This window comes from Phragmites australis, chromosome 13 (genome assembly GCF_958298935.1).
Source record: "Phragmites australis chromosome 13, lpPhrAust1.1, whole genome shotgun sequence".
Lineage (NCBI taxonomy): Eukaryota > Viridiplantae > Streptophyta > Magnoliopsida > Poales > Poaceae > Phragmites > Phragmites australis.
Window position 1 is genome coordinate 2092575 of NC_084933.1, and position 22348 is coordinate 2114922.

At 45.5% G+C, this 22348-nt stretch overlaps 1 protein-coding gene across 3 annotated transcripts; it reads right to left on the reverse strand.

The window, feature by feature from the left end:
* Positions 1-1077: 1077 nt before the first annotated feature.
* Positions 1078-22348, reverse strand: LOC133887926 (disease resistance protein RGA5-like). 3 transcript variants are annotated; one of them, XM_062327944.1, is made up of 6 exons: positions 22200-22348; positions 21233-22059; positions 9925-12057; positions 9767-9810; positions 5934-6723; positions 1080-3691 (listed from the first exon to the last, which is right to left on the reverse strand). In XM_062327944.1, exons 2-6 carry the CDS (start codon positions 22033-22035, stop codon positions 1201-1203), a joined length of 6261 nt encoding a protein of 2086 aa, XP_062183928.1. In that variant the 5' UTR covers positions 22036-22059; positions 22200-22348; the 3' UTR covers positions 1080-1200. The 3 variants fall into 3 exon arrangements, with proteins under 3 accessions (XP_062183929.1, XP_062183928.1, XP_062183927.1); XM_062327943.1 differs by having other exon boundaries at positions 1081-3691; positions 5934-6738; XM_062327945.1 differs by lacking the exons at positions 21233-22059; positions 22200-22348 and adding an exon at positions 12420-13087 and having other exon boundaries at positions 1078-3691; positions 5934-6738.

Below are 22348 nucleotides of genomic sequence, written 5' to 3' on the forward strand. Positions count from 1 at the left end.
CACGGCTTGGTATGCTGACTGCATATTGAATGAGGACCATTTCCTGGCATTAGGGGAAGATTTTATGTACCAGAAAGAATGCCAAAAAATCAATTCGAATGTCTAAGGTATTTTCACCTTAGATCCACATACTCAAGAATCTGAACTTTAAATTCAGAACATCATCAAGTTGCAACACATTACAAATAACCTATAAGATGTATTTACTGACTGTAAAGGTATCACAAAATCCACAAATCCTGCTAAAAATATACCCAAAAGAGTGGAGGTACTAAACAAAACCACTTAACTCCCTGTTCAAAATAAGAGGGGGAGAAGTACAGCCACAAAGGACGATTCAGCTTCTCATAAGCGTTTGTGGAAGTAGAGGAATGAACCCTTTGAAATAGTAAATGCAAGTCAACATCAAGTTGATAGACATCCGGTGGGTAATCGATACCCTGTGGATGGGCAACATCCACAACACAGCTCAATAATGCACTTAATTTCTGATGTTGGGATATTGGAATACCCTGACTGTATTGTATAGGGAAACCACAAAAAATCATCAAGGGTACAAGAAATTTCCACCAACTATCTAGATTTTAGAGAATCATATAACTGAAAGACTACATTTGTTAACACATACTTCTCCTTAATGATTGCAAACAACCTCCAAAATGATCCAGATCCCAAGACTATGGCAGAGTGTCTAAAGTGCTCGGACTAGGCTCAATAGAAGAATAAAATCCAAGCAGAGATAGCCTCGCTCACTAAAAGATAGGTATTCACATCAGTAATGCCAACACCTCCAAACATCTTCCTTGTGGGATACAAATCGGTTTTCATCCGGAAGCAGAATGAGAACAACGAGGTAGTGAGATACAAAGCAAAACTAGTAGCACAAGGATTCACATAGAGACCTGACATCGATTTCAATGAAACCTCCTCTACAGTCATAAGTGGAACCACATTCCGATATCTTATCTCATTGACAGTTCAAAATCATCTATTTATACAGTTGATGTATGTAGTAACTGTATATTTATATATGCCACTTGATTTCGAACATATACATGAAGGTTCTCGATGAATCTAAATTCTGAATCTAAACATAAACCATAATATATATTTTGTAAAACTTAAAAAGTCACTGTATAGCTTAAAGCTATTGGAAAGAATATGGTACACCTGATTTAGTGAGTTCCTTCTGCGGTAGGGTTACTCCAAAAATGATAATTGCCCATATGTGTCTATCAATAAATCCTTAGCAGGATTTTGTATCATCTTACTATCTGTTGATGTCATCAACAACTTATGCTGCGTAAACTTCTCCGTTGATGTCATCAACAACTTATGCTGCGTAAACTTCTCCAACAGCTCTTCCTCCGTTGCGCCAACAACACTGTCCTTAATGTCACCCCCCTTCATGAAAACGAAGGTTGGCAACTTCTCAGCACCTAATAGCTCAGCAATATTGCTCATTTCGTCGTCATCATCATCAACAGCAACCTTGAGGAAAACGACATTTGGGAACTGGTTAGCCAGATCAGCAAAAACTGGAGCCATCCTGCGGGACGGTTCACACCACGATGCGGTGAAGTGAATCACCACCAGCTTCTTGGGGTCGGCGCTATTGGCCTCGTCCAACTGGATGCTCCACTCATCCAGACTGTGGATCGCGATCACCGACTCTTCCACTGCCTTCGCAGTAGAGCGCTGCCCTTGATGCGGTGTCAAATGGCCATGATGTCTTGTGTTCAATTCCAAAACGGGATTGTTGGGGTTCTGAGATACTTGGTCTCTAATGTAGGCCTCAGCGGCCTCCACCTCCAAAGCTGTTGAAGTACCCCCATAGTCGATAGTGGCATGGACCTGTTGGAGACAAGAGAGGTGCTGGATACGAAAATCGAAATCGCCATATTTGGACAGTGTTTCCTGGACATTGAAATCTAGCCAAAGCCTTTGGAGCTGCGGCATGGCTCCTGCTTCAAACTGCAGCCCCATCCCACCCCTATGACTGATGTACGAGAACACCTTGAGGCACTGAAACTGAAAGCCATCCATGCTACTCACGGTCAACCTTGGACCGCTATCTGAACATAGTTTTAAGAGTACTAAGTTAGGCAATTTCCCGAGGGCACGGACACCTTCTGCTTCTACTACTTCAACATTGACATGCAAGTGTGTGAGGGCTATCAGAGAGGCTATCTCCTGTGGAACTAGTGGGAGGCAGCCGGGTATTCTCAGCTCAAATTTTCGCAGGTAATGTGGCCTTTTCTGGGCCCAGCAATCAAACAGTAAGTGAAGCAAACTATGCGGGTACTTATCAAGAAAAAGGGACTGCAGGTTTGATTTTCCCACCTCCTCGAGGAAATACTTCACTCCCGGTCGATCGGTATCATTCCCAGCATACAGATGACCAAATCTAACCCCAAGCATCCTCAGCTGCCTCAACTTATTAACAAGCCCTACCACATCTTTAGCAAATGAACCATCATCACCCAGAAGGACTTTTGATAATTCCTCCAATTTTTGCATTTCCCCCATTCCTAAGGTAGTTATCAATTCATCGGCAAGCAGAGATACCAGCTTCATGTCTCCAAATGCTGGTAATTTTCTCACTCTAGTTCGCCTTAAATCTAAGGTAGTCAATTGCTCAAGTGCCGCAATTTGTTGAGGCAGCTCGGTGACACCTGTCCCGACCAGTCCCAAGTACCTCAGCAGAGACAAACGTCCAATGCTTTCTAGTTGTTTGTTTTCCAAGCCCTTGGTATCTTCGAGATCCAGCACCCGCACATGTTTGAAGGCCGAAAGATCAGGCATCCCTCCAAAATCCCCAACAAATGTGAGTGATCGGACTTTAGAACTTATTGCTCCCTGAAACAGAGCCACTGGTTTCTCTTGGTTGCCAAAGCCAAGATCGACATAGAGTCGCCGGAACACACCATGCTGCAGACATGTCGGATCTGTAACATCTGACTTGGCAAAGTTCTCTTCACTGGATAGGGATGTGATAAAATCATGAATCGAACCACTGACTTTACAACCTATTGGCAGAAGATCTTCCTCATCATAAACTGGTTCAATCAGTTTCCTGGCAACAAGCTCTAGAAAGTATCTCTCCCCTGTTTCCCACCAAGTTTCCTCACTTATTTTTGGGAGAAATCCTTCAGCTGCCCACTTCCTTATAAGGCGATCCTTCCTGATCACATGGTTCTCAGGCAAAGCACCCAAATACAAAAGGCAAGTCTTCATATCACAAGAAATATCTGAATAACTTATGTCAAATATTTTTCTCATCCATTCTACATTGAGATGATCCGTCCCTGCTTGTTTCACGATTTCCACATACGTGACCCACTGTTCTATTTCTGGTAGTTTACTGGCCAGTGCACCGGCAATTACCCTTATTGCCAACGGTATGCCACCACATGCTTTCACTATTTCCTCAGCAACTTTTCCCCGTGCAACAGGACAACTACTTCCTCCAGACCCAAATATTATACCATGAAATAATCTACGAGATTCCTCAAAAGTGAGAGGCTTCATTTGGTAGATAAAACTGTAGAAATACTCGCCACATAATTTTGCTACATCGCTGCTGTGTGTAGTGGTGATTATCCTGCTTCCACGTTTATTCTCAGGCAGAGCAACTTTGATGTGCTCCAATATCTGAGCAGACCATACACCATCGATAACGATGAGAAACCTAACAACCAAATTAGTAAAGGCAATTAGTGGTAGCTTGCGGGTTGAAATGATCATCAAGTCAAATGCTACCATACGTGGGTCAAACAAAACTTTCTATAACCAAGAATCAAAATTTACAATTTTCTTTTCAAAGCAACACAATTGACATGTATAGTCAGTCATCTTTGAATTCAAAACCCACCAGTCAAAGAGTCAAACACGAGAAATTCATAATGGAAAGTACACACATATAACGCACTCGATCCATAGTTGATGGAGCAGGAGATTTGAGGTACCACACTGTTGAGTTATGCAATACTTGACCAGAAAGTTAATATAACCATTGGTGGTTGTAAACTCAAAAAAAGAAATATGACTATTCACTAGTAGAAAAACGACCATATCTGACGGATGCTAAAAAGCCTTTTCAGATAAACTTTTCCAAGACGGATCATAAGAATGAACCATCTTTGAGCTAGTATCTATGGCGGCTTGAGGTGACGAGCCATTGCTAATAGTCCAGCATCTGTAACGGCTCTTGTCATAGGGCACCTGAGCTACTATCTTAGGCGGCTCAGCTCTTGAGCTGTTCGGATAGTTCTAGATATTTTCATACATGTGGCCTCTCCCTTCATCTTCCTCTCTACCCACAACAGTGAACTGAGATAATGTTCACGCCCATCAGCACCCTAGCCCCTTGATCTCCCCAAAAAACCGTCATCTCCCCCTCGCATCTAGATCTCCTTGCGCATCAGCACCCTCGCGCCTATATCTCCCAAAAAGCCACAATCTCCCTGTTGGGGGTCGCCATCAAGGACCCTCGACGCTCCTAGCCTCGCCGGCCTATGTCCGTGAGCCCCTAGGCTTAGGACCCCTCCGGAGGCGATAAGCTCTGTAGTCGCCTCGGAGCCTCAGCTCCGGAGACCCGTGGACCTCCGAAGGCCGAGCCTTTGGGGGAGCCATCGGTCCTTCAGAAAGATCAATCAGAAGGGGACCCGCCGGTTGCTCTCTGTCTGCCATGAGATGACCTGTATTTAATACCGGTCTATTCGACGACCGACATAACACTCTGGGTAGAGCGGCACCGCAACAGATGATCAGCTGCGGCCACTCCACTGGGGCCACTTGTTATCACTGTAGTGCCACGGTCAGATGATATCATCAGGGTAAATTCAAATTTACTTGGGCTCGAGCCGTGTATTACCTAGCTAGCTCTTGGTTCTGGTTGTCTGGTAAGAACTTGTATCTCTACCCCTTGTTACGGGTAGCATGAATACTTGCCCTTTATAAGACACTATAAATACAGATCATAGGCACATTGTGGAAAGGAGAGTTCAGTTCATTGAAACACATCTTGGTATTCCTTTCCCCTCTACTTCTCATCCAAACTTGAACCTCTTACGTGAGTTGGCTCTCGCCATACCTTGTTCGTGGGAGACATATTTTCTTTCAACAACACTCCCTTCGCATCTAGATCTCCACGTGCATCAGCACCCTCGCCTCTAGATCCGATCATGGCCATTCCTCTGCAGCCACCGTCATCTTTCCCGCTACCGCCTTCTTCCCCACACTCGTCGCCATCTTATCCACAGCAGTTGTCGCCATTTTCCCCATAGCCGCAGCAACCATCTTCCCCGCAGTAGTCCCCCCCCCCCCAAACCCGTAGCAGTCGCCGTTGGGCATAAATTGGAAGGAGCTCGAAAATATGACCGTACGATCCAGTCATGGATGCATACGCCGCAGCGCAAGCTAGCCTGGACGATGAGGCAGCCAGTGAGGAGGAGCCGTCCGAGGCGGACGGAGAGGAAGAGCCACCATCGGAGGAGGAAAACGTCGCTAGAAATATTTATTTTATGATTACTACAAGTGGCCGTCTTCGGCTTATTTTTTGGATCGTTCAAGCCGATTTTAGGCCAGTAGATGTATTCTTCTGTTATGCATGGTAATGGATCTGGATGATAATATATAGATCTGGTTTTATGCATGCGTAGATTAGTCAAAACTTTTCTGCTTGCAATGTCAAAATGCAAATTAAGTATAGTCTTTGTATATTGGAATTGCAATGTTGTCTGTATATATAGTAACTGTAGTTCTTTGCAAGTAAGGCAACATTTTTAGTTTAGTAAGACGATGGCGATTGGGGTAAACATTAGTGTTATTTATTTGTGGAAGGAGGCATGCAGGACTCGGAATTAACACGAAATCTTCTTTTCAATGAACTATAATTCACTTCAAGAAAAACAAGCAACAACTATAAGTACCTTTTGTCTTGCAGATTTCTCTTAATTCCATAGATTAGAGAACCCATGCTGGTATATTTGATATTAATAGTTCCCGGCAGCTGTGATAGTAAACTTCTGAAAAGCCTTGCCATGCGGACCTTATCGGAGATGTCGACCTTCGATGCAGATACAAACGCACAGCAATCGAATCGCCTTTTGATGTCATTGCACACCTGTGTAGCAAGAGTGGTCTTGCCTATTCCTGCAGCTCCCAATATGCAGAGCCCTTGCAGCTGATCTTGATCGCCACCAATCAGCTGCCTTACTAGTTCGTCTCGCGGACCATCCATTCCCACAAGGCAAGTGCCATCATTATAGATTTTGGGCAACCATTGCTTGCTTGCCATATAGCTTGGTCCGGAGGTGCGCATTCCAGTCTTACGCACCATGCTTCCTAGGTCTGCCTCCTCCAGTTGCGCTTTGAGCTTTTGAATTTGGTCAATAAAGTCTTGCAGCATAACCAATTTGTCAGGAGTACCCTTTTCGTTTACACCGTGGACCATGAGATAATCAATAAAGTCCTCAATGTCGTACGCCAGTTCCCTCATTAGATTCCTGCACTCCTTCATTTGTATGTTAAGGTCAGCCATGTCTGACAGATGCTTAAGAAGATCATTAATGGACTGAAGCTCATCTTTTAGGATGAACCCTTGCTGACCCATGCCTGTGAGCTCCGCGTTCCGCTCCCCCATCAGAGTCTCGAGCTTTATTAGAAGGGAGTTCGAAATGCTCACCATTTCATTCTTCATCACTATTGCTGTCTTGCTCCCTGCTTTGTTCAGCCCTGCAACAATTAGTTTTTGTCGGCCCACAGTATGAAAGAGTCCTACTAAATCTAAGTATTATTCCAATAAAGTAATACACAATAAATACAAGACGAAATCTACAGAACGTACAAGATTAATAGAGAAGTCACGGAAGATTGATGGTAAATTGGAATAATTAATTCGTTTAATGCAGGGTACGTCCTTGCATTTTCCCCTGAATCCACGCATAATATTTGTTCGCGCTGCCTACCTATTAATTCAAAGGTTTACCCATAATGCAAGGTATGCTCTTTGCATTTGCCCTCACTCCTGTTGCTGGGCCAGAGAACCATTCTCAGAATGTTCAAATTTTGGTTACTGAAATACTTAATGGATCACCGTCGGCAATGGTCGGGCAACCTCCTTCTGGAGCGTGGTTGTTGGCTGCCCACCGGAGAAATGTAGTCCAAGAAAAGGCTCCTCCCTAGTCCTACTCCTCGATATAACTGATCATCTTTCTATACTAGTCGGTCCGCATGTAGATCCATGTTACTAGTTAGTATTTTAGGAGGGAACTGAGGGATCATAGATGGGGTTAAGTGTAGAAATAATTAAAACAAATCAGTCAAGGCAATTAATCCATCTATTTAAAAATAAAACTGATGACTCTCCCGTGCATGGTGGCTAGAAAAGAAAACCCTAGAAATTCTCATAAAAAGATTTGAGGGTAGAAACCCCAGCCTTAAGAAGGCATGTGAAAACCAGGTTGGAACCCGGTTGGCGGGATTAAATACTAACAGCCCAGCCAGCTGCGCCACCATACCTCTCACTAAAAAGCAAAACATCTGGCCTTTGATTCCATCTCTGCGTAATCTTACAAAAAACCCTGCCCTTGATCCCCACCTCCTCACCTGATCACATCTACGAGACCAACCACCCGTCCAATTTGATCTCTCTTTCCCTAGCCCGTCATCGTCACTTAGTCCTCTCTATTCCCCATTTCTTCTTCTCGTTGCTCAATTTTCCTCAAATGAAGAAGCATGGAAATTAATGAATGCTGAAAGAAACAAATTAAAAGGCAGTTGACGATTCTGCTTAAAAGAGAAAAGAACAACAATCAACTCGACCATGGTGGACGCTAGCGGAGTTTGCGATGGCTGGAGGGAGAGTTGACAGATGGCTGTAAGGAATAGATTGTGGGTCTATTTGGTTCGCGCTGAAATTTCCCACCTCTTGCATATTTATTTAGGAAACAATTCAGTTCACTAGGATCACAGAAAGATAAGTCTAAACACGCCTAAAAATAAACTAGTGTGGATTATGTGGTTTTTGTGACCAGGTTGGGTTATCCAATGTTTGCAATACATATATCCATTCATCCCGGCCCAGGGCCCATTACTCGGCCGTACAAAGTACACTCGGAATAAACATTGATTGAGGTTGTACATTTATTGGTCACCGTGATCCTAATTGAAATATCACGTTAGCATATCTATCACGTTTACACAACAAATTGACAAGTATATAAAAGGGTTAATTAGATTCATGCCATTATAAATTCTCTGTTATTGAAATATGCCACTGCATAGTCAGCAATTAGAGCCATGCCATTACAATTTTGTACGAATTTGAACCATACCATTATGTACACGTCCGGGTCATTTGGGCCTGCTTGCAGGCTACTGTATTTTCGTATGGGACCAATTTGCCATGGCGGTCTGTGCCCAGGAAAATAAGGCTGGTCGGTTCAGCGGGCGACGTGGCGGAGCGCACCGAGACGGCATGGTCCTGGCCGAGCAGCGGTTGGGGAAGATGGGGGGCACGACGGAGCGGTGGAGCAGTGGCGACGAGAGAAAGAAACACCAGGGGAAAGGCAGCATCAAAGAGAAGGCTGGAGCAGTTGCGCGGGCGGCTGCGCATGGGTGAGCAGTGGCAACTTGTGAGGGAGAGCGGATGGGGAGAAGGTTTGTCTAGGGAGGAGGGATACTGGCCGAGCTCACCGACGACGTGAAGGCGAGAGAGAGGAGCTAGAGAGGATAAGGTTGGGGAGACGGCTCACCGGAGGAGGTTTGGGGAGAGGAGATAGCCAGGCGGTGGGAGATCGGCGGCGGCAGGCTTCTCAGCTGAGTGCAACGGTGCGACCAACGGCGTAAGGGAAATCGCAGCGGGTGGTGTGACGGAGCGCACCGAGATGGCGCGGTCCTCGCCGAGCAACGGCGGGGGAAGATGGGGGCACAACGACGCGGTGGAGCGGCGGCGGAGAGAGGAAGAAAGGCTGGGGGAAGGCGGTGGCGGAGAGAAGGCCGTAGCAGTCATTACGCGGGGCTGCTGCGCATGGGTAAGCAGCCAGGGAGAAGGTCCAGCCAAGGAGGAGGGAGAGCGTAAGGGAGACAGGGGCAAATCGGTCACATACAGAAATACGGTAGCCTACAAGTGGGCCCAAACAACCTGAACGCGTATATAATGGCATGGTTCAAATTCGTATGAAATTGTAATGGCATGGCTCCAATTTCCAACTATGCAGTGGTATATTTCAAAATCGGAGAATTTATAATAGCATGAATCTAATTAACCCTATATAAAAAGCATACCACGTACAGCCTATACGCACCTGGTTTTCATGCACTTTTTACTTGTGAACATGAAACATGTTTTCGTATGCCATATCATTTTTTTTATCAGTGTATAATTCTCTATATATGCACGCCTTATCTTACTAATTTAGGTTTGTTTCTGGCCTTGTTCAATAACATTTCCAGCATCGAAAAGATATGTATTTGTATCTGCATCCGTGTGTATCTCTTCTCTTCCGCTCTGAACTTCACTAAAAAATATAGAGTAGGACATGAGATTTATAATAGCATGAATCTAATTAACCCTATATAAAAAGCATACCACGTACAGCCTATTCTCAGGTAGGACATGAGAATGTCATTATCCACTCTAATTGGATCCGTTTTGACCCTAACAACCTTAGAATGACTAACATGTTGAACACATTGCGGGTAAAGAAATTGTGGAACAGAAAAAGGTAAATGAACTGCAAAATGAAAGAAAACAAACTACCTGGATGCTGCATATGCGAAGGGGAGTCCAGTGGCAGAGTAATCCTAATGGCAAAAAACCATTTAGCACTGATTAGAACATGGGTTAATCTAATACGGACATAATAAAGGACGTGGAAACGGGCACATGAAGAGGCGGCTAGAAGGAAGAGTCTGTACCTGCTATCATCTCGTCTGTTTGTGTCTTCCGTTGAATTCTTTCCTCCAATTTCATCATCTGAGCCTACCTTTTTGACTAGATCTGCTTTTCCTAGAGTCTGGGGTTGTTCCTTTTGAGGGACCGTCATTTCTGTGTCACCATAAAAAATCCAATCCACCCATTGTACATTGATGACAGGACGCCTTACACATTTGCTAAATGCATCATCCAGTACAGAATTTACAGCCTCTCTGCAAGACTCAGCAGCACCAGCACATCCAATTTTTGCAGAGAAAACTGCAAGGCCTGTCAAGTTCTCGAAGCCAGCATCTGCCAGGCTGTATTGCTCTAACCTATTAGCATTGAAGCCTAGCTTGAGCCTTCGGACATTGGGCAGCGCTCTTTTCTCAAAGGCTAAGGAAAGTGCAGAACAGATGAACTTGAAGTGCTTGAGAACTAGGAATCCCTCTTTGTCAAAGATGATCCTTTCTGCAGGGGTGGTCCGGACATACAGCGAGAGAGCGGCAAGAGAATTGAGATTTTTGAGAATATCAATGTCACTCTGCCATACCTCCCTAGCAGCAATCTTTAGAATGGATAGCTTGCCAAGCTCTCCAATCCACCTGGGAAGTCTGGAAAAGATGACAATCCGGGGGGACAACTCGAGCTTCTCAAGAGTAGCTGGAGGAGAGGACACCCTGCTCAGGCCATCAAATGAAATATTATTTCTTGAATCACTGGCCTCCGAAGTACTTGCATTAGAGGAGCATGCTGCAGGTAACAGAGTTAGAGACTTGAGATTGCTGAGTTTCGAGAGAACCGAGGCCAGAAATCCCAAGTTTTCCTCAAGATTCTCACAAAGTACTCTGGAACAGGTGAGACGAAGGTCCCGCAGATTGGTCAGCTCCCTAAGGCTCAGCACATTGCCTGCTGAGTTGCTGCTGAGATCAAAGCACCCTAACGTATGAAGAGATGCCATATGGCCAATTCCATTAGGCAGGATTGTGTCACCTGGAAGACTTAGGTGCAACAGGCTCGGCAAATGAACAATGTCCTGTGGAACTTCACTTAGTCTTGAATCTATCTTCAGTGTCTCCAAATATTGTAGACCTTGTAGCTGGCTTTGCAGATTCAAAGTGACATTACATGCTATAGCGAAATATCTCAGTCGAAACAACTTGCTGACTGTTGTAAGGTCGAACCTTATGTAATCCTGATCACCCCAAAGGTGAAGGATCAGGACTCGAAGGAGTCGAAACTCCACTATAGATGGCAAAGACTTGAAGGGTCCAAAAAAGAAGAGTGATCGAATTTGTGAAAGTCTTAATTTTTCTGGTGGTTTTACATCTTCTGCATCACCAAAATGGAGAGATAGTCGACGAACCTTATCAGCAACTCTTATATTGGTCTCAGAATGATCAATTGCGGTGACGAAATTCTCTTCTATGGACTTGTACTGAATAAGTTGATGTATCATGTAATGCACTGTACAGGATAGCACCTCACCATTATGGTTGATATCTACAGGTTGGATCATTCCCCTAGTAACAAGCTCATCAAAACAGGTACTTGCAACTTCTTCCGTGTCTTTCCCTTCTTTCGCACAGATAAAACCTTCAGTTATCCACTGCTTTACCAAATCATTTTTACAAATTATGTGGTTCTCTTGATATAAACTAAGATATAGCATGCATGTTTTCAAATGATCAGGAAGATTGCTGTAACAAAGGCTGAGTACCTGTTTCATCCCTTCTATAGTTGCATTTGTCTTCAAATTAGAGCTCAGTGAACTCCATATGTAGTTCCATTGCTCTATCGTGTCTGGCTGTGTTGCTAAAAGACTGGCTGTGGCAATAGTCACTAGCGGAAAACCACCAGACTTGCTTATAATTTCAGATGAAATTTTAGTTTTGAAAGAAGGAAATTCATATTGTTTGCCAACAAATCTACTGAAAAATAAATCATTTGACTTTTCCTTGCTGAGGGGTTCCATCTTAAAAATATGCTTCGAGTTATGACCACAACATGTATGTGCTACCACGTCCACTTCTGTCGTTGTCAGTATTCTACTGAAACAATTATCATCGGGTAAAGCTTGATGGACAATGCCCCACGTTGATGAAGCCCATATATCATCTATTATAATGAAGTACCTGCCAAAAAAATGTATTATTTTGATTTGTGAAAGTCAGTGATAAACTGTAAAATTATGGGAAAATCCAACCAGTGCCATAAAAAACATCCCCCAATCCCAGAAATGCCATTTTTTCCTTAAATCTACGATAAGCCACAGATCAAAAAAAAAAATCCCTAGCAATGCCAATGCAGTTGGTTCTGTTTGGTTTGACTGTTAATCTCCGTAATGCCCAAAATACCCCTACTTCTTCCCTCTTTTCTCCGGTCAAAACGACAGAGCACAGCAAACTTTCCGCAACACAGGGAGTGGGCGAGCTTCTTGCACAGCAGCAGCAGCACGGCGAACATGTGGACGAGCGAGTTGGCGACGAAGACATACCCATGCAGCGAGGCTCCGAGGCGGACGTCCGCGAGCACGGCGCTCACGCGTAGGACGACGAAAAGCACGACCCCATCCACCTGACCGGAGGCGAGGAGCATCCGCCTGAAGAGGGCTGCGGCCTAGGCCGGGAGGCAGGCACTGATGACGGAGGTCCAGGACACGTGGTGCCGCAGAGGCATATCGTTGAACAGCTTGGAGGCGGAGGCGGAGCCCGCGAACCGACGCTTGGCGTACATGGGGTCGCCGCCCATCCTCCCGGCGCACACGGCCTGCCCAGCCTCGTCGCGCAGCTCCACGGCCTCCTCGCCCGGAACCGCCGCAGCCACCTCGCCCGAGCCCTCCACGCGCGGCTCGACGTGCTCCCCGATGATGGGGGGCAGGATGCGGAGCATGCGTACATTTCCCTATACGAGGAAGGCGAGGACACGCAGTATGTGGACGCCATGGCCGTCGCCGAGCTCGCGCGGGTTGGGGGCACCCACTCGACGGAACCGATTCCTTAGGGTCCGTTTGGTTTGACTGTATGTGGTAAGTTTGGCCGGTAGGATGCAGGAAGTCGTTGTTTGGTTGCATACATGTATTTTTGGTCTAGCTTACGGGGTGTAAAAAGGTTTCTCAGCTTGACTGAGTAGAAACAAGCAGTTTCTCCAGAGCTAAGATCACAGGATGCAAATCTGGCTTAGTTAATAATGTATAATTAGTAAGTATTAACTCATATTAGTATATTTTAAATTAGATTAAGACTCAATATGATAGATTAAGTATTATAGAGTGTATTTATGCAAAATAAACATCATTTTAACACTTGCTTTTTTATTTCAATCTCATGCAACATATACTCATGCGAATAACCACAATTCTTCTCACCAAATTGAGCATATACAGCAAACCAAACAAATAACACTACATACACATAATTTGGCTCAAATGTGCCTCACTCACTAATACGAGCTAGGCTAGAGTCATACGAGCAACCAAACGGATCCTTAATGTCTTGTGCTACAGTTCTCTGACGCAACTATAGTGCGAAATAGTGTAGCAACCAATCCGATCTGTTGCTTCCAGATCGCACGACCGGGGTTGATTGGACTGCCCTATGATGTAACGTCAGACGATCCCAATCCCCCTCGCATGTGGCGGCGCAGTGATGGAGGTCGGGACAGGGCCCATAGGGGTCTACTTAACCCCCTAACATTTAACACCAGATTACACAAACCCTTAGGCTGGTCTTAGCCCTCTAACTTTTAACATCAGAACACATAAACCCTTAAACTAGGTTTTGAGGTGAGTTTTCCACATTGGCTGCCAATGTAATCTAGTTTTTACACAAGTGGAACCACACATGGATGTCGTGTAATACCTTGTATTTTTTAACATGCTATAAAAATCACTAAAAATTTGAACCTTTTAAATTTTGTGATAAATGCATTCAAATATGGGTAGAAGTAACCCAAATCAGAATGAAAGATAAATTTTAAATTTTGAAAACATGCACAAAGAGAATCATATTGCACTTTGGATTTCCTTTGGTTTTTATTGAATTTTGTTGATATTCAAATTTGAACACTTGTTCCACTTCTCTATCATGCAAAACCACATTCTAAATCCGAAAGCCCCTACGGGCCAAATTGTTGCGGCTCTACTCTGTCCAGACCGAACTAGGATAACCCAACTTGGCCCAAGAGTCCAAACAACCTTTCCGTGCAAGCGCATTTCTACAAACCCATCTTCTCCTCTTTAATCATTCGCAAGACGAATCACGCACCCTAGCCTGGCCTGCCATTTCCCCTCCACCCGTTTCAGCCCAGCTCAGCCCGCACTGCCCTCACCAGAGTCATGGCACCGATGAGCAGAACCCACTAGGCTCTTGTCTTCCTCCAGCAGATTGCAGACTCTTTCTCACTCTACTCCCCGATCTATATGCTTTCTCTCTTCCCTCGATCCTTCACCCTTATCCCACCACCCTGGGTAAAGGTCTGCACCTATCCTCGCACCTAGAGAGCCACTACCTGGTTTGGCATGCTAGATCCACTGAGGAGCACACCGATGTGTTGAAGCCACTGTCGAACTACGCCTGATCCAACCTAAGTGACACTCGCCACAGTAGAGCTCCTTTGTGAGCTGCGGTGGCTACCAGCCAGATTTTCGCTGATAGCAATTATCTTTCACCATAACCGGCTTTATACGTCGAGCCCCATAGCTATAAATATCCAAGCACCCCATCTCAGCTCCGCACCACTTCACCCTAGCCTCTTACTCTCATATCTTCCCCAGTGAACCCTCATCTACTTCTTTCCCCAACTCCATCGCCACCACTCATCTTCTCTATCTCTGGTGCTCAGGCCACGATTGCGCCCGCTCGATGAGCATGTCTACACTCTTTCTCACCTACCTAATCTCTCTGAGTTCCCTCATCTAGAGCCATAGGCCACTATACAAGTGCCTCACCACTTCTCCTTCTCCGTCAGCGTACTCCATTGTTGCCAACCACTGGTGAAGCATCTAAACCTATAATTCGTGTTTTGGTAATTAATGACAATATATCTTTTATGGACTAACATATTTAAATGAGTTATGAAAATGTTAGTCATAAAGATGTTGCGGAGCTAGAAGTTGCATAAGTGGAAAACATGAAGAATGGCTAGCTCAAGGCAAATGTATAATTATAGGGTATTTTCTTTTACCCGTCAACGAAGATTAGAGAAGAGAAATTGATCGGATTGATAAGATAAGTGACGTACTATAAAGAGAGATTAATGTGTGTTTACTTGAGATATCTATAGTGCCATAATTGCTCAAACTTGTATTTCATATAGAATGAAAAATTTAGTTTGAGAGAACCCATAAAAACTCATCTTTGGGGTGTTTTTGTGTATTGGCAGTCTGACCGTTGTATAAAGCCTCATCTATGCTTAGCTGAACCCAGTCGCGGTCTGACCGCCGGAGAGGCCGGTCTGATCGTTGTATAAAACCTCCTCAAATGCTGAGTAGAACCAAGTCCCGATCTAACCGAAGGGTGTGCGGTCTGACTGAAAATCAAACAGTGAGTTTTGGGTCCCCCGGTCTGACGGGGTTGACCGGTCTGACCGCCAAGATTGAGATGGTTTGACCGCCAGTTTGTTGCCGGTCTGACCATGCGTGTACAGAAGGTTTTTGTGTTGGCGGTCTGACCGAGAAGGGCGGTGGTCTAACCACCAGCCTGTGTCAGAATTAAATTGGACCGTTGTCTGTAGCCATTGTATGGGGACGGTCTGACCGCTAATGGTGCTGCGGTTTGACCGCCACTTGCGCAGAACTGTCAGAACTGTAGTTATAGTCAGTTTTTGTGTAGAGAGGTATAAATAAGGGCATGGCTGGTTCATTGAATGTCTCTTGACTCTAGCACATAAATACAACATCTTGAGCTCTTACCCTTGCTCTCCCTCTCCATTGACTTGGTGATTGCATCTTTGAGAGGTTGAGAGCAACTAGTGCATAATTTTGAAGAGCTTGAGCAATTAGACACTTGTGATCCTTCAAACAAGCATCATCGGTTTATTACTCTTGGAGGTTGCCACCTCCTAGACAGCTTGGAGGTTGTGGCACCGTCGAGCCCTTCAAGGAAGATTGTGAAGGAGCCGTGGTGGTGATTGTGAGAGGTTTGAGCACGCCTTGTCGGTGCGGTAAAGTGCTTCGAGGTTTTAAGTAGTTCTTGTTTAATTCGGGCTTAAGATTAAGTTGCTCGGTATGAGCCTTTTCTCGTGTGAGAATTGAATACTTGATAGAGAAGCGGTTTGAAACTTGAACTCACCTCAACGTGGATTAGGGGTGATCGGCAAATCACCGATACCACAGGAAAAAGTCTCTTGTGTCATCTTTGAGATGTTTACTTTATTGTTGAGCTATTTACTTATATGCAATTTACATCAAGTAATTTATCTTGCTGCATTATAAATTGTTGCATGTCACCCTGGGTTTGCAAACCTCAACATAGCTCTTAGTTGTTCTACTTATTGCTCTAGTTATCCTTAGTTTGTTTTTGCAAGTTTTCTTAATCGCTTAGCAATTCGTTTTTAAAACCGCCTACCCCCCTCTCTAGTCGGTATCCTTAATCCTACAACTGGTGAAACCCACTAGTCCAAGCTGTTAAAGATAAGTTTGGTTTAAACTAGCTAACAGCCTAACCAACCGTGATACGATAGCTATCCGAAGCTATTGTGGATACGCATCATCTTCGTGTATACGCGCACATATATACATCTGACCAAAAGCAAGAGGAATCAATTCTTCTTCCTCTACAACTCGTTTTGCATGGTATCAGAGCACATGTGGCTTAGACGGCATGGTCATGATGGACGGTGAGTTGCCAACTGAAGAGCCAAATGCTGAACTGGCCTCTGCGTGGTCTGAATGTTCCTGTTCATCAAACAACCCGACCTCTGCATGGTCTGCATACTTTTGTACATCAGCTCCTGCACGCTCTTGCCCCTGTGTATCACTAGAAACCAGCAGCAGAGCAAGCGCCAAATTAGTCTGCACAACAACATCCGGTATAGGTATGCCACGACACATGCGATCACCCCCATCATTCACACTACCCGAACCATAGAAATCATGAGGGGACGGTATGGGTGACGGATGAAGCTAATCATAGAGGGGACGAGTGTCACGAGATGGTTGGCTTTCAGCATAGGGGAAGACTTGCTCGTCGAAAACAACATCACATGAGATGTATATTTGGCCGGAAGATATACGGAGGCACTTATAACCATTGTGTAGACTGCTATAACCTAAGAAGACGCATCGCTTGGAGCAAAATTGGAGCTTTCGGTCATTGTAAGGTCGAAGACATGGCCAGCATGCACAACAGAAAGTTTTGAGGAAGGAATAGTCTGGTTTGGTGCCAAGGAGACGTTCCAAGGGTGTGGAGAACCGAATGGTCTTGCTAGGTAGCCTATTGATCAAGAAACGGGCGGTTTGGAAAGGCTCGTCCCAAAATCTCACCGACATGGAGGCTTGGGCAAGTAGAGATAACCCAAATTCGCCACGTGGCGATGCTTTCTTTCGGTCGAACCATTTTGTTGGTGTGCATGAGGATAGGAAACATGATGAGTTATACCAATTTTGGTAAAGAAAGAGTTGAGTTTCTAGTATTCACCGCCCCAATCGGTCTGCATTTGCAAGATTTTCCTATTAAGAAGCCACTCAACATGTGTCTGATCCACCTGTTCAGCAGCCACACAAGACTCTAGGATGATATCCGGAAGCCAAAGGAATACACCGACGGCATGAGGAGGTATGACCCGTATCGATGTCGTCACATTTCTATGGCCGTCATCGAACCAGCTAGCTATCTTGAAGCTCTTGAGGATAGCAACTGGAAACAAGCGATGCATGAAGAATATCAGGCACTGATGAAAAATAAGACTTGGCACTTGGTAGCTCCTCCTCGTGGATGCAATCTTATAGATTGCAAGTGGGTGTTTAAGCTAAAGAGGAAAGCCAACGGGTAGATTGAAAGATATAAAGCTCGATTAGTGGCAAAGGGTTTTAAGCAAAGGTATGGCATTGATTACGAAGATACATTTAGTCCAGTGGTCAAGCCAACAACAATTCATCTTATACTATTAATTGCAATATCAAAAGGGTGGAGTCTACGACAACTGGATGTACAAAATGCATTTCTTCATGGCATTCTAGAAGAAGATGTGTTCATACGACAACCCCTAGGGTATGTTGATCCACAGTTTCCGCATCATGTTTGTAAATTGGATAAAGCCATGTATGGACTCAAGCAGTCACCAAGGGCGTGGTATTCACGGTTGAACTCCAAATTGCAAGAACATGGTTTTGTTCCTTCCCAAGCGGATAGCTCTATAATCAAGGAGGGGTGTGCACGTACATGCTCATCTATGTTGACAACATCATAGTGACAAGCTCCTCCAGTCAAGCGGTAACAGATCTTGTGCAGCATCTACAAGAGGAGTTTGCATTAAAGGATCTTGGAGATCTTCATTACTTCCTTGGTGTTGAAGTTCGGAAGCAGAACGATGGTGTAGTGCTGCTCCAATCCAAATATTTGGCAGAATTGCTAGCTCTGGCAGGCATGACACATTGCAAGCCGGTTACATCTCCGATGTCCACAAGTGAGAAGTTTTCAAGAGCAACAGGGAAGGAGTTATCAGCTGCCAACGCCACCAAATACAGGAGTACAATGCGAGCTTTGCAGTATTTTACGTTGACACGACTTGATATTTTATTTGTTGTCAACGATGTTTGTCAATTCATGCAAACACCTACAGATCAACAGTGGGCTGCTGTGAAGAGGATCTTGCACTACTTGACACGTCGGATGTTGGGCTACACATCCGCAAGTCCTCATCAACTCTCATCAGCGCATTTTCAGACGCTGATTGGGCAAGTTCTACTGATGATCGGCATTCCACTAGCAGATTTGCTATCTTTCTTGGTTCGAATCTTGTCTCCTGGAGTGCAAGGAAGTAACAGACCGTGTCAAGGTCAAGCACTAAAGTGGAGTACAAAGCATTGGCAAATGCGATGACTGAAATAATCTGGCTCCAGTAATTGTTGGGAGAACTTGGAGTTTTTCAACTGAGCGCCGATTTTGTGGTGTGATAACTTGGAGCCACTTAATTGTCAGCAAACCCGGTGTTTCATGCCAGGACCAAACATATTGAGGTGGATTTCCATTTTGTTCGAGAACGAGTGGCTCAGAAGGCATTGGAGATTAGATTTATCTCGTCACAAGATCAACTAGCTGACAGTCTCACTAAGCCGATTGGAGTTCAGCAGCTAAGGCTGTTACGACACAATCTCAACCTATCGGGTTGTGATTGAGGGAGAGTGTTAGAGATAAGTTTGGTTTAAACTAGCTAACAGCCTAACAAACATGATACGATAGCTATCCGAGTCTGTTGTGGATACGCATCGTCTTCGTGTATACGCGCCCATATATGCGCCTGACCAAAAGCACAAGGAATCAATTCTTCTTCCTCTACAACTTGTTTTACACAAGCCACCCTGTCGAAAGCTTCCTTGCGATCCTTAATAGTCCCTGTAGTTTCTAGTAGTCCGGGAAAAATGCCCATTTTCACGTTTCCACCTTTCTCCTGCTCCGCTGCCAACTCCAGCGAGCCTTCACCATCACTCTGGCCACTTTGCTATGACGATAATCCTACCACCATATTCACCGTCCCTCATAGACCATCGTTGGTTAGCACATCGACATGGTCGATGTTGTTTTGCCATCTTCGGTGAGTTTTCCATTGACTTCATGCCTCTACGCCACTGGAAGGTTACTATTCTAATGACCTGAAGCCCATGCTGATGCAGCAACCATGTCGGTTCCAGCCAGTGACCTGGACAGGGCCACATTCATCGAGCGGCTAAGGCTCATTGGGCTAGCGTCGCTAGCGCAGCTGGCCGCAACGTTGTGCGCACATGGGGCGCCCGTCACTTGCATCGTCTACACACTGCTAATGCTGCATCTGGGCAATTTCATTGAACAACCACCATGCGCATCTTACTCTGCCTCCGCCGCCGCATCGAATGAGCCCTTGCCTTCATCCAGTGATAGCACGGTTTTCCTGTCCTTTCTTCCTATACCTGCAGCCAGTTTGACCAGTCCCGCGCCGAGTAGCCATTGCACCATGCCACCTACGTTAACCATGGTTGGCCGTTGTGGATAGGCCTCCTCGTACTGCCTTGTTGCTGGCTTGATATGGTGTTAGGTTGATTGAGTCAAGGCGAAGCTCGTGCGCCTCTTATTTTGGCCGGAGCATGACTAACGCTCGCCGTAGTTTTAGAGGCTAAGACGCTTGCCGCCAAACTTTGGCGTAGGCCACCGTGCATGGATTACTTCTCGCTCCCCTTCCACACAGGACAGGTCGTGCAGCCATACCTCAAGAGCTTCATTGACTGCGCAATGGCTTGCGTGGTGAAGGACCTGCACTTCCGGCTCAACGTCAACGGCGGCGAGGGGTGAAGCTCGTGCAGAAAGAGCGGGAGAAACAAAAGGTGAAGGGAAAGAAGCTGACGGGTGGGACCGGAAGGCAAGAAGGTTTTTTTGCCTCTTCACTTAACTGGATTTTGACGAAAGTGGCAACAAAGGCAAACAATTTTGGCACGATGGCAATGGTAGAAGTTGAAAAAATTTAGTAGCTCACAAGGAAGAGCTAGTTTTTTTTTTTATGGCATTAGGCAATTGTCTCCGATGAAAATTGTTAGTTCCTCCGTAATGTTCTAGGTGCTGATAACAAATAATAGGTAGATTTTGTTGTAGGGCATTCCCACTTCGTAGTTTTAGCTGTAGCACACTGAAATTTTTCTTCTTTGCTGTTGGACACTACAGAGAGGTGGATATTTGTTTGAGTACATCACGGGTAATAGGAGAGAGAACAGGATGAAATATCTATTTTGCCCTTAGGCCCACATGTCAGATCCTTCTTCATCCTCCCCTTCCTCCCCCACGCAGGAGCACGCTGTCGCCAAATCCACCTTCTCTCTCCCCCTCCCCCCCCCCCCCCTCTGGTATTGCCATTGCCATTGCGAGAGGACGAAGAGGCAGTTCATCTGGGGAAAAGGAGAGGCAGGAAGAAGAAAGAGAAAATATTATTATAATCGTGCTAGTGTTCTCCAAGTAAATATCCGCATTTTCATAGTGTCCAAAAGCAAGGATGAAAAATTTCAGTGTCTTCCAGCTAAAGCGACGAGTTAGGAGAGTCAAGGCAGAATTTTGCAAATTAATAAGGCCCTGAAAATTAAAAGCAGAAAAGAAATTTGCTAATATAAAGTAGAGAAAAGAAGCATACTTCTTATTTCGCAGGTGTGCCTTGATCGTGCTAGCGAGATTGCACGACTCTAGAGCATCGGGTGGCCGGTGTTGTCGAACTTGCAAGAGTATGCTGGTAAGAAGTTTCTTCAAGTCAGGCTTTTGGGATGACCGCACAAAAGCCCGGCAATCGAACCTCCATCCAAGCCTGCAATACAGTTGTTTGGCGAGAGTTGTCTTCCCAACTCCAGCAAAGCCAACAATGGACGCCACCCTTAGCCGCCGCTCTCCTTGGTCGGTCAACCACTCCTCGAGCTTGCCCAATGAGCTTTCGATACCAACAAGGCCTGCAGCCTCCACCCCATACAGCGGTGGAAGCCGGCATGCATCCGAATCGATGCTGCTTGGCGAGCGCTTCATGCACCTGTCAGGAAAATATCTATTGTATCGCTGAATCGCCTCCTCCAAACGAGCCCTGAACCGTGAGACCTCGTTGGCGACCCACCGGCTCCGGCTTCGGCCCTGGAGGAGCCTAGCGATCTTGCCGCGGAGTTTCTTGTGGGCGGCGTTGGCGTGGACGAGCTCGTCGAGGAAGTCGTCGATGTCGTACGACAGCTCGCGTACCTCCTCCGCCCAGCACTTGGCCGTCGAGGCAGGAAACTCGACCTCCGATGGCTCCAACAGATAGCCGTCGATCAGATGTTGGAGGTGGTCCTTGAGGAGGAGGATCTTGTGCTTCTCTCCCTCGCGCAGCTCCTGCTCGGGCTCCGACAGCAACCGCTCGATCTTGGCAGGAAGGGAGCGCACAAGCCCCTGCGAAGCGCTGACCGGATGCGCCTCCATCGTCTTCGTCTCCGCCGCTGGAATCTGGAGGGATCAAAGCACAGCACAGATAATCGGATCTACCAGTTCCATTATTGTAGATGGAAGTAGAACATACCTCTGCCGAAAATTAAACAGGTGACAACCATACACAAACAAAAAGGAAATTTTGGAACCATATGTACCTAAGAAGAAGAACGGGGAACAAAGATTCGAGAGCTCTCTCGAAATTAATTTGCTGCCAGAAGTGATGAAAGCGTCGGACATTTCACGCGACTTTACCAAGTCTCAACTTGTGGCCTCATGCTGCCAAAAGACTTGTAGCACGATGAGG

Coding starts and splice junctions, on each gene's coding strand:
- LOC133887926 (XM_062327943.1), bottom strand. CDS start 22,035: ATGGAGGCGCATCCGGTCAGCGCTTCGCAGGGGCTTGTGCGCTCCCTT. Junction 9,811..9,924: donor AACAGACGAGATGATAGCAG/GTACAGACTCTT, acceptor TTTTGCCATTAG/GATTACTCTGCCACTGGACT. Junction 3,692..5,933: donor AGAAATCTGCAAGACAAAAG/GTACTTATAGTT, acceptor TTTGGTTGTTAG/GTTTCTCATCGTTATCGATG.